Here is a 12,182-nt window from a genome sequence, read left to right on the forward strand (position 1 = left end):
AAGTAAAATTGATGAAGATCTTGGTTGGCAGCGATAATACCTTTCTAAGACTCATGATAGATAAAGAAATCAAAGTGTGACTGCTTATGATTGCAGCATAAAATGTGAAAGCATGAATGTCAAAGGTTTCAGTGAGACAACAGATAGTTTCCCGTGCCCCACAATTCTACCATAAAAATTCAGTGAAGGGATATAAGATGCATTCTAAAACAAATGCAATTATGATAAAGAAGGAAATTAGAGAAGCTGCTTAAAAAATAAATGGAACTATACAGGGTCCTCATCTTCCCATTTCACTTTCCAAAGATATTTATAAAAGACAGAAGAATCTAGAAACTAAAAATAATTTTTAAAGTAGTCTAAGTACAAGCTTAAGATTCTGGGATTCTCTTCTCAAACTGTTTTTCAACAATCAGTTATTGAGGTTGCTGTAGTAGCAATATTTCCCATCTCTTTTGGAGCTCCCCATCCAATACCTTTCTCTCATCTTTCTCTCATTACATGCACACCTGACTTCCTTTTTTTCCATAGTATGAAGGCGCCAGCACAGCTCATCAGTAGAATGACAGCCAACATTATGTTCAGTGTCAGGACCTAAGGCTTCTCCAGTGTGGGCTTTTCAGGGACTATAGGGAAAAAAGGATAGAATGTAATTGGGTGTACATTCAATGGAAGAAGGGGAAAGGGAATAGAACTATATTCTGGGACCTGGTCTGCTGGGGATGTGATGATTCTATTTAGCTGAAGGACTTACCTGGATACACAGCAGGAGTCTTCAACTCGGTGTGTTCTACTACACAGGTAAAACCTGTCCCTGAGTCCTCTGGTGGGAGCTCTAAGGTAAGGCGGAGGTAGAAGGTGGAATCCATGTTGGGCAGGATGCCACTGGAAGTCTCCTTTCCCCATACTCCCAGCTCCCCATTCTTCTTCCACTGCAGCAGGATGGAACGTGGGTAGAAGCCTGTGGCTGTGCAGGAGAGAATGATTCTGACTTCCGAGTTGACATGGCGAGATACGGTCACCTTCAGGGGGCACTGGGAGCAGAAATCAAGAAAGAAGGCCTCATGATATATCTCAGTGAATGTTTGATGCTTCTCTTATGTCTATCTTTTTTGATATTTCCAGACTTCTTAATGCAACACTCCTCATCCCATTGGATCCAATGGAGTCATTAGGTCCTTAAAAATCACATGATAACTTATACCCTCTGCGCTCATTACAGAGTATGTTTGTTTGTTTTTTTGTAATAAGTTTATTTATTTTTAATACACATTGCTTTGTGAATCATGTTGGGAGGGAAAAATCAGAGCAAAAGGGAAAAACCATGGGAGAGATAAAAAACAGAAACAAGAAGTGAATATAGCATGTGTTGATTTATATTCAATCTCCATAATTCTTTTTCTGGAGGCAGATGGCATTTTATGCCAATAATCTATTGGGATTGCTTTGGATCACTGAGCCACTGAGAAGAACCGAGTCTTTCATGGTTGATCATCGCAATTCTTGCTGTAATTGTGTATAATGTATTCCTGGTTCTTCTTGTTTCACTCAGCATCAATTCATGTAAAACTTTCCAGGCCTTTCTATAATCACCTTGTTTGTCATTTTTAATAGAACAATAATGTTCTTTTACCTTCATGTACCACACCTTGTTCAGCCATTCCCCAACTGATGGGCATCTACAAAATGTGTTTGTGTTGGAGTTGATATTACATCATGAGCAGTTTTCCAAACCATCTTCAAGTAATTTGATCTTCTAAGATGGATTGAGAACAGAATCTTTTTCAACATGTCAACATTCCATATAAGCTATTATTTTATCAGTGGGGTCTTTCTAATGATAAAAATTGCAGACTTCCTATGCTTACTATGCAACCCTTCATGTATTTCTTTCATTGTCCCCCCTTCAAGTGCAACAAATTAAAAATTAAACCAAATACCTGGTGATGATGTTTTAAATTTGGCTAGATGACTCACTAGACAGCAAATGGAAATTCCATAATTCTTGGGCCCATACACAAAGTTTTTCCAGTTTGGTAGGGCAGGAAAGAGTACATATTCCATTGTCATAGCTTTTGAGCTCCTAGGATCACTCTCATGCCCATATTAGGTAGGGGTGAGGAGTTTAACTTCATGAAGAGAAATAAAGATAGAGAAAAATGAAAAAGAAAGGAAATTAAAAGAAAGAAAGGAAGAAATGGGGGGAAGGGAAGACAAGTACAGAGAGAAGGGAAAGAAAGGAAGAAAGAAAAGTTAGAGAAAATAGAAAGAAGGACAAAAAGAGTAAGAAGAAAAGGAAGATAGAAAAGATAAAAAGGACAGAAAATGAAAAAGAAAAATGACATGAGAAAAGAAAGAAGGAAAAAAAAAACCTCAATCTTTCTCACATTTCCCTGATTTTTTCATTCTAAGTTAGAGTTTTGGACAGAAATGAGGGATCCTATCTGTTTCTCTAGGGCTCCACTTATTGCACGGAATGATGGAGGTGACCTGGACTTTCTAGGAAAACATGGGAAGAAGCAAACACTCACCATTATCCCTTAAGCTTGAGTATCCAATGATTTTCCTCAACAGGTCGACACAATATTCACTCATAAAGCGTTTCCTTAGATCTGTCCAGTAGGGAGTATCCAGAATCTGCTGATATTGGTTGGTTTCAGGCTTTAAGTTGTCCCACTGCCCAACTTCTTCATCTATCCTGTAATATTCTACCCCATCCCAAATTAAATGGACATGGCTCTTTACCTTGACGTCATTGTCTATTTCACAGTCTGTGAGGAGCTGCGCTGTGTGGTTTCCTGTGAAGGGAAATGGAGGTGGATTCCGCTGGGACTGGGGAAGAGGGAGGGCTCGTAATGGGGTCAACTGCAACCCATCCCTAAACTGAGGGCCCAAACAAGGGCATAGAGTCCCCATTCTCTGAGTTGATATAAAAAGATTGGACAGTGTGCAAGTTCTTGGGCAGAAGGCAGAGGTGCTTAAGGATTGTAGAAAGAGATGGTGAATCAGGATGGGGAATTATTGGATGAAGCCCATGATCCAGGGGTGGATTCTTTAAAACTATCCCTCCAGGTTGGTAAATATCAAGGGACTGGGACAAAGGACAAAAAGATCAGTGGTATGATCTATTAGACTTGGAATTATTATCTATTAATTCTAATAGATCTTTTAGGGGGTGGATCTATTAGACTTGGAAGGTAGCATGAAGAGGGATGGGGGAGATGTGCAGGTTGAACTTACTGTTAGGGTTAGTGTCATTCTTTGATAAGAATGGGATGATCCAGCGGAAATGTTGCTCATGGTCCACCAATAAATGATCCCTCTTGGTAATGTAATCAGCTCCCAGTGCTTTGAAGATCCAGGGTATCTTGATATTAATTTGCTTGTATATGTTGTTATAGGATCCCACTGGAACATCATCCATGAAGCTAATTACACTTAGTTCCAAGAGAGAATTACATGTGCCCACTGCAGTGAACTGGCCCATATGTCTGTGGTGTGCTGAATTATACGAAAGAAGGAAAGAAAAGAACATGTTGTTTCCGCTTTGAGGAAGCCAGAAGACTTAGACTTGTAATGATTATTCATGTCCCATCACATACAAGTTCCTTGGGAGAAAGGAGTGCTTACTGTCATTCTTGGCACATAGTTGGGAACTTGTGTGGAAGAGTGGAAAGAATATTGATTTTGGAATCAGAAGAACTAGGTTTAATTCCATTTCTAATTCTGTCATCCATTTCTTTGCTCTTCCTCTGCCTGCCACCATCAGTAAGGGTAACTATACAAATGACTCTGAAATCTAAATATCCACCTGTAAGTCTCCTTCTCTCCCTTGTTTTCAGGAGGACCTGAATTCAAACCCAGCCTTAGTCAACTTATGTTGTGTGAACCTGGGCATGTCACTTAGATTCTATGAGCTTCAGTTTCCTTTGCCATAAAACTGGCAAAATAGTGGCATCCTCTGCTCAGAGTTTTTTTGATGATCAAAAGAAATATTTGTAAAACATTTACCATAACGCCTGGCACAGAGGAGGAAATTAAATGTTTATTTGGGGAAAAAAAGACCCTTTCTTTTGGATAGCTCCAATTATGTTGCTTAAAGCTATCTGAAACTCGACATGTAAAAACCAAAACTCATTATCTTTCCCCCAAACCCACTAGTCTTCTTTATTTTCTGTTTCTGGCAAGGTCACTGCTAATAATCCAGTCATCCAGGACTATGATCTTAGATTTATCTTCCTCTTCTCCCAATATCTGACCAGTAGCTGAGTCCTCTTGATTCCACTTCCACAAATTCTCTCAAATTAAATTTTATACATGCCTCATCCTTGTTTAATCCTTACCCCCTGTCCACTGGACCTTAATTTCCTCTTAATTGATTTCTTTTCTTTAGATTTTTCCCCCCTCCAATCAGTTCTTCCCAATCTTCCAGTTCTCTGTTTCTAAAGCTCATTACTCCCTCTCTCTAAAGTGCTCTGGTAATCCCCTATTACTTCTAGGATAAAATACAAACATTTCCAGCTAATGGCATCTAATGCTATTCTTAGCCTGAGTCCAATTTACCTTTGAAAGCTTATATCATAGTCCTCTCCTTTTACATTTGACATTTCAGCCAACCTGGCCCACTCACCATTCTTCAAACCCGACAATCCATCCTGCAGGCTTTTGCTGAAACTGTGCGCCCAGCCTGAATGTGATCCCTCATCACTTCCAGCTTTTAGAGTCCTTATCTTTCTCTAAACTAAAGCTCGATCTTTATTTCCTTTAAGGTTCCTAATCCCAGCACCTGCTTGTGGGAGAGCCATCTCCAGTCTTCTTGATCTATATCTGGCCACTGGGCCCAGTTGACACTGGAGGGGAAAGTGAGGCAGGTGACCTTGCACAGCCCTCCCTCCCTTAAACAAAATCCACTTGCATATCATGTCATCACCTCCCTGATGTGATGGTTCTATTTGAGAATAAAGGACAAACATGACCTGCTTGTGCCCTGCCCCATCAGAAATTCATTTGAGTTTACTTATACTTGTAACGATTATTCATGTCTCATCGCATACAAGTTCCTTGGGAGAAAGGAGTGCTTACTGTCATACTTGGCACATAGTTGGGAACTTATGTGGAAGAGTGGAAAGAATATTGACTTTGGAATCGGAAGAATTAGGTTTGAATCCCATTTCTAATTCTAATTGTGTGACTTTGGGAAAATTATACAATCACTTTGCACCTCAGTTTCCAAATTTGTAAAATGACAAAGTAGAATTTTATGACTTTTCATGTCCCTTTCTATTCTGCTGCCCTCTTCACTCCTACAGCCTGACCCTCATTTGTACCCTCTTATCCCTTCCCTACAATAGCCTGCTTATTGATCTCCCTACCTCAAGCCTCTTCCCTCTTCCACCCATAGTCCTCTAAGCTGCCAACATGATTAATCTAAAGCGTTCCTCTGACTATCTCGTTCTCCTACTTAGTAAACTCCAGTCCCTCCAGCATAAAGTTCTTTGCTTCACATTTAAATCCTTTCAGACATGCATACTTCTAGCCTTTCTAGTTGTCTCCTGCTTTACTTTTCTCCCCCATTCAAGTAACCAACAACAGCTATCTGTTGTTTCCCTCCCCCCCCACGATACTCCATCCCCTCTCCTTTGTCCTGATTGCTTCTCCTGAGTGTTCCCTGGGTCTGAAACATTCTCCATCCTTTCCTTCACCTTCTGGCTTCCCTGTATTCCTTCAGGTGTCAGATAAAATGCCATTTCCAGGAAACCCTTTTTGGCGCCCACAATTGCCAGAGCTTTCCTCTCCAAAGTAATCTTTTATCTACTCTGTACGTATCTTCTAAGGATCTTTTTTCTTTATGTGTTGTCTCCCCCATTAGAATGTGAACTGTCTGAGGCAGGGGCTAGGTTTTATTTTATTTATTTTGTGATATCCCTAGCACTTGAGGACAGTGACTAAGCCAAATCCACATGGCCTTTCCCCTCTCTACCTGACCTATTTCCCCCAGACTTACCTGCCCGGGTCTCTCTCAAAACAAATAGCCCCAGAGTGAGAAGCCAGGCTGAAGAGAGCCGTCTCCAGCTCCTCTGACACACCATGATCTTCAAAAGCTATTCCTTGTCAACCACATTCCAGGTGGGGAAGGCTTTAGGGTCCACGTTGTGTCTCCCAGGAACTGCCTAACTCGGACCCAAGACCTCCCTTGTGTATCATGTCTCCCTCCTCTCCATTCCCACCCAGGCTGGGGTTGGTTCTGCAAAGGCCCTGCCCTCCTCTCATCATCACCTATGATGTTTGTCACTAGGCTGACACTTTCCCTGCCTGGAAACTGTAAAGGAGGAAGTGAAAGATTCTGTGGTGAGGGTAGGGAACCTCAAAGTCAGAGCTATCACCAAATGTTTGGAGGCTGGAAATGGGCTGGTCCACGGCCAACCACCCAGCTATTTTTCCTAAGGGCTTCTTGAACCTAGAAATTGTTAGGTGTGAAGGGGAACACCAGGGAGACTTCATCCCAGAGGATAGATATTGGGGAGAAATCTCATTTCCCTATTCTTTTCCTTGCCCTCAAGGAGGTCCTGTCTAAGGGGAAGGCAAAATCTCTGCCCCAAGAGAGCCCTTGAATTTATGGGTGAGATTTTAATTGCAAATCTTAAGGCAGACTATTAACTGTAATAGTGACTGTGATCCTTTAAGACTGGGAAAAGGATTCACATTATTATCCTATTTGATCCTCACAATAATGCTGTGGTAGGTAGACATTATTTTTGTGTCTTTCAGGTAAGGAAAATGAGGCTGAGAGAGATTAATAACTTTCTCAGGGGGATACCACTAGGGAAAGTCTGAGGAAGAATTCTAATCCTGCCTCTGTGGACATTCTTCACACTATTTCACATCACCCCTCAATGCTGCTGGATTATTGCCTCCTTTCAGTGTGGCCCACAGACTCTCCAGGATCAGGGCAGTGAATCACTGATGGCCCCTCCCAGTGTCAGGAGATTCACCATCAGGGTATCTGGCTTCCTCCATTGGACCATGGAGTGCTCTTCTGGCTTAGCCAGGAGTCTGAGTCTTTGTGTCACTGGCAGGTAGCATGGCACTTGGGACCAAGGATGTGCTTGTTAGATGCTTATTGATTGAGTGAACATATAAACGTTGTGAAATTGTGGGGTTATTGCAAATGGAGCATTGTCATGGAGTCAGAAAGTCATCTACCAGTTTTCCAAAGTCCAAGACAGAACTAAGTTCTTTCTCCCCAAACCCTTCCATTTCCACCCTTATTATTCTTGCTGATGGCACTTCTCTCCTCTAAGACCCCAAGAGGGCAGCCTCCTCGGGGCATTCACCCCACATCTCCAACCCATTGTCAATACTGGCCATTTCTTCCTCCTCTACATCTCATATGAATCATCTGCTCTCCTCCATCCATCCATGATTTTAAACAGTCCCCCTGCCTCATTGACCCCTATGCCTCAAGTCTTTCCACACTACACCCCATCCTTCACACAAGTTCTCTTTCTTTCTCTCTCTCTCTTCTCTCTTTGTTTCTCTCTCTCTCTCTGTATATATATATATATATATATATATATATATATATATATATATACATATACACACTTATATATACATATTGTTCTATAAAAGGAGGCTTGAGCTTGGGGAGTCTTCTGTATAACAGAGCAGTGCCCCTGGGGATAGTCTGTTTTCCTCAGTGGTTGTATATTTGTGATCTTTTATTTTTTGTAAGTTCCTAGGAAAGCCTCCTGAGGCAGGACATGTTGCCGAGTTTTTCCTCAGAAGACACAAAAAGGCCTAGAAGAGATAGAGATAGAGACAGACAGATAGAGACACAGGGAGAAAGAGAGAGACATAGAGACAGAGACAGAGAGAGATAGAGACAGAGACACAGAGACAGACAGAAAGACAGAGACAGAGAGAGAATAATTCAGATAAAACCAATTAAGGCAAAGATTTTAATAGAAATTTGGGAGCTCTTCCCTATATTATTTGAGGCATGCCTTTGTCAGACAGAAGTCACAGAACTTTTCCATCCTGAGATCAAAGTAAGTAGACACTTTGTGGGCTGAAAATTTTTTTGAATTTTTATAGGTAGAATCACTTTTTTATGGTTTTGGTCATTCTAACTATTTTTAAAATGTGAATTGTTTCTCTCCCTGTAGCATCCCAAGGCAAAGGCTGACCAGGGCTCCTCCTCTTATACTCCTCACAGTAGTTAGCTTGAGCCTGGGTACACAATAGGTGCTCAAACAATATTGGATATTTTGTATGGTTGCAATGTTGAGGAAGATTGGGTAACATATATCAAGTTTTAGTGGCCACGGGATTTGTTTTTCTACTTCTCTAGATTGAAATGTGTTCATCTCATGTCAGAAACCCAGGATGATTCTGAGGAGAGTTGATGGATACTTTATTCAAAGTAGGGAAATAAGAAGAAATGTTTGGTGAGAGAGGAGGAAAGGTCAGATTAAACTTTCTTTTTCTACTCCTACGGTTTACCCTGCTAGGACACATAGAAAAGTCCCTACAATTACCAAAGAAAAGTTTTTGTTCCTTCTATTTTTTTTCCTTCCAGCCTTGTTCTCAGAAGCCTTTCTCCTGCCTTTTGAGGTGATTTCAGACTCTGAAATGGCTTTTGTAGCCCCTGGAAGCCTGGTCACCTCCCATGGTAGAGAGATGGTCCCCAGGGCTGGTCACAGTGTTTGAGAATCAACCAGAGAGCACTGCCATTACCCTCAGTGAATGAAAGCCTACATCAAAGAGGTCTGGGGGAGCCTTTGACCACAGATAAGTTCAGTGAGGGGTTAAGGAACTTCAAGAAGGAGAAGGTGTTAGTTCATAAAATCCACAGAGAAAACCTTGCCAGTTAACCCCTTCCTCCTCAGCCTCTAAACGATACACATCTCTGTACAGCTGGGTTTCAGGCACTCAGGGTAAGATTTGTTGGCTCAGCTCTTAGAGCAGTAACTTCGCATGTTGTATTAAAGTACAACCTTCTACATTAGCTCTTTCTCGGTCTCCTCCTTCTCCTCTGTATTCCTCCCTCTCCAAACAACCATCCAACTTGTATATATTTCAGATAAAGCCAGAATGATATAATAATAATAATAGTTAATATTTATACCGAGCCTACTATATTCTAAGCAGTGTCCTAAGTAATTTATCAATATGATTTTACTCGATCCTTCCAATAACTCCTGGGAGTTAGGAGAAGTTATTTATTCCCATTTTCTAGCTGAGGAAACTGAGGAAAACGGAGGTTAAGTGACTTAGCCAGGGTCACATAGTTAGTAAGTATCTGAAATTAGATTTGAACTCAGGTCTTCCTGAGTATTGACTCAGTCTTCTATTCACTGGGTCACCTGGCTCAAGGCAGAGATTTTCTATTGTTGTTGAGTCATTATCAGTTGGGTCTATTTCTCTGTGAACTCATTTGGGATTATTTTAGCAAAGATACTGGAGTAGTTTGCCATTTCTTTCTTCAGCTCATTTTACCAATGAGGAAACTGAGGCAAACAAGGTGAAGTGATTTGTCCAGGGTCAACAGTTAATAAGTGTTTGAAACCAGATTTGAACTCCGGCCTTCTTGCCTCTAGGTGAGGACCTAAGGCAAGATATTAAATTCCATAGACCTCAGTTTTCTTGTCTGTAAAATGAGAGGGTAGACTTGAGAGTCACTGAGATCCTTTCCATTTTAAGAACTATGATCCTAAATGTGTTCATGTTATTTTTTCAGATTTTCATTTTTTGTATTTGTACATCCCGATAAGCTGTAAGCAATATAATATGTGCAATACATTCATTGATCACCTTTGTTGACCACATTAAAAGGATAAACTCTAAATTGCCCTTCTGTCCTTGTCAGCATGGACAGATACGCGATGCTTCAAAATGAACAGGCTCTCCCAATTTGTTTCATCAAAAACCATTTAATGAGCACCTACTACATACAACGCAGCCTTCTACTTGTTTATGTATAATTGATACTTGTCTTAGCAGGTAGACTCCCAATATTTTGCATTTTCTACGGTTATTTTAAATGTAATTTCTCTTTCTATCTCTTACTCCTGGGCTTTGTTGGTAATATATTGAAATGTTGTTGATTCATGTGGGTTTATTTTATATCTTACAACTTTGGTAAAGTTGTTAATTGTTTCAAATACTTTTTTGTTGCTTATGCACACATAATATATGTTTACATATATATTCTGCTTCCCCCCTCACATTCTAATATTAGGGGGATATGAATTACCTTTCCAGTCCCTTGGTTGAATGGAAGTCAAGCTCATTGAAGCTCCATCACATGAAGGCTATTTTTCTCCCTCTTTTGGAAACTGGCCTCTACAGGCCATCTTTGGTCCTGTAGAGTCTGATGTTCAAACATCACAGGAAATGTTTCCTATAGAGTCTGTTATTTTTTCTGTACTAGAAGATGGAGTCCATCTGGACCAGGTGACTTGAATTCATCAAGCTCTTCCTCTGTCTTTGCTATTCTTCAAGAAAACCAATTCTTCATTTGGCCACAAACACCAGCCAAGGGCTCCTAACTCCCTCTACTTTTATCTTATAGAGTGAGGGAGAATTTGGCCCAGCTCCCAGAACTGTGGTGTGTGGTTGCTGCTTACCCATCCCTCCAGCTCAGCTGCTCTCGTTTCATTCGTGTGCAGATAGTAGTGTTAGCAGGGAGTGATGCTACAGAATGGAGCCACAGAAAGGCAGCTTAGAATCAGAGATGTCAAGGAAGCATTTGATGGAAGCCCCCAAAATTGTTCCTTTGGTATTGTGGTTCACCCAGTTTGCACACATACCTACATACACATAGAGTCACAGAAGTATACATAATATAGATATGCAAACTGTACATATTCACATTTACATGTATATTATTGATATGTAAATATATAAGATAAATATGGATATTTATTTCTATCTCTATATATTTATTTACCAAACTGCCTTTCTCTTTATCCATCCTACTATCTGTTTATCTTCTTATCTATTCATCTATTAAAAGTAAAGTGGAAGGAATGTTGGTGCATGATTTTTTGTTTGCAAATGATTTTATCCTCAATGTAGACTTTGAAGCTGAGATGCAACAAAGTATGGAATGATTCTCTGCTGCTTGTGCTAATTTTGGAATTATACCAAGGAAATAATACCAAGGAAACACAGCTTCTCATCCACACCATCCATGCATGGAACCATTGGTTACAGCAAATCATATCTACTGGCAATCAAAAGTACTAGACCTGCTGCCAAAAACATCACATCCAGCAAAATTATCTATAATATGGAATGAGAAAAAACGAACATTCAGTGAACTTGCAGATTTTCAGAACTTTCCATCGACTAAACCCATACTTAATAGAAAATTTAACATGTAAAAGCCAATATCAAAGATCAATTTCAGGAAACTCAACTATTCATTAGCTCATCTGGGTAAGAGGACTCACAAACATCAAGACTGGTTTGACAAAAATGATGGGGAAACTCAGAAGCTGCTAAATGAAAAACAAGAAAAATGATTCACTGTAACTCCTTTTTTTAGTTTTAGGATTAGAATTCAGTTTAGCCTTTTAAAAAAGATCATTGTAGAGGAGGGCCTTCAGAAGCTAATGCTAAGTTATTACCTCTGATTTCACTGTCTTGATTCCATTCTCCTTTCCGAAGATCATAAAGTAGTAAACATCTGCTCTTGGGCTCTTTCTTGGAGAGTTCAGAGATCAGCTCAACATTCAACCCAGAAAGAAAAATAGTAATAATAATGATCACAGGCTGTTGAAAGCTGGGAACTACATATCCTACTCACTCCCAAAGGTAAAACACTGGCAGGAAAGACTCACTGTTCCCGACTCCCCTTCCTGAATTTTCACTTCTTTACTCAACTTAAAGTGTGACTAAGAGCATAAGTGGTCCATCTCAGAGTCAGGATGACCTGCGTTCCAGTCCCATCTTTGATTCATAGTAGTAACTGTGTAATCAGGGACAAGAAATTTAGCTTTTCAGTCTTCTCTGTTAACTAGCAAACACTAAACATTATAACTTCATTGCTCATCTACATCAATGGAAGGAGCTTCCATGCTAGATGTTCCCTTAAATTGATGATATTGTAGTTTCAGTTCAAGAAATGAAAATTAATCCTTGGTACTACAATTCGCCCTAGAACTCAGAGGGGA

General features: G+C 40.2%; 1 protein-coding gene across 1 annotated transcript; it reads right to left on the reverse strand.

Annotated features, from left to right (window-relative positions):
* Positions 1-221: 221 nt before the first annotated feature.
* On the reverse strand, positions 222-6,196 carry LOC105749197 (zinc-alpha-2-glycoprotein-like). Its single transcript, XM_031949739.1, is given in 6 exon segments — positions 222-626; positions 755-1,022; positions 1,024-1,034; positions 2,532-2,798; positions 3,241-3,501; positions 6,005-6,196. Coding segments are annotated over 6 exon segments (1,035 nt in total). The 5' UTR covers positions 6,090-6,196; the 3' UTR covers positions 222-483.
* Between the last annotated feature and the right edge of the window lie 5,986 nt (positions 6,197-12,182).

This window comes from Sarcophilus harrisii, chromosome 2 (genome assembly GCF_902635505.1).
Source record: "Sarcophilus harrisii chromosome 2, mSarHar1.11, whole genome shotgun sequence".
Taxonomy (NCBI): domain Eukaryota; kingdom Metazoa; phylum Chordata; class Mammalia; order Dasyuromorphia; family Dasyuridae; genus Sarcophilus; species Sarcophilus harrisii.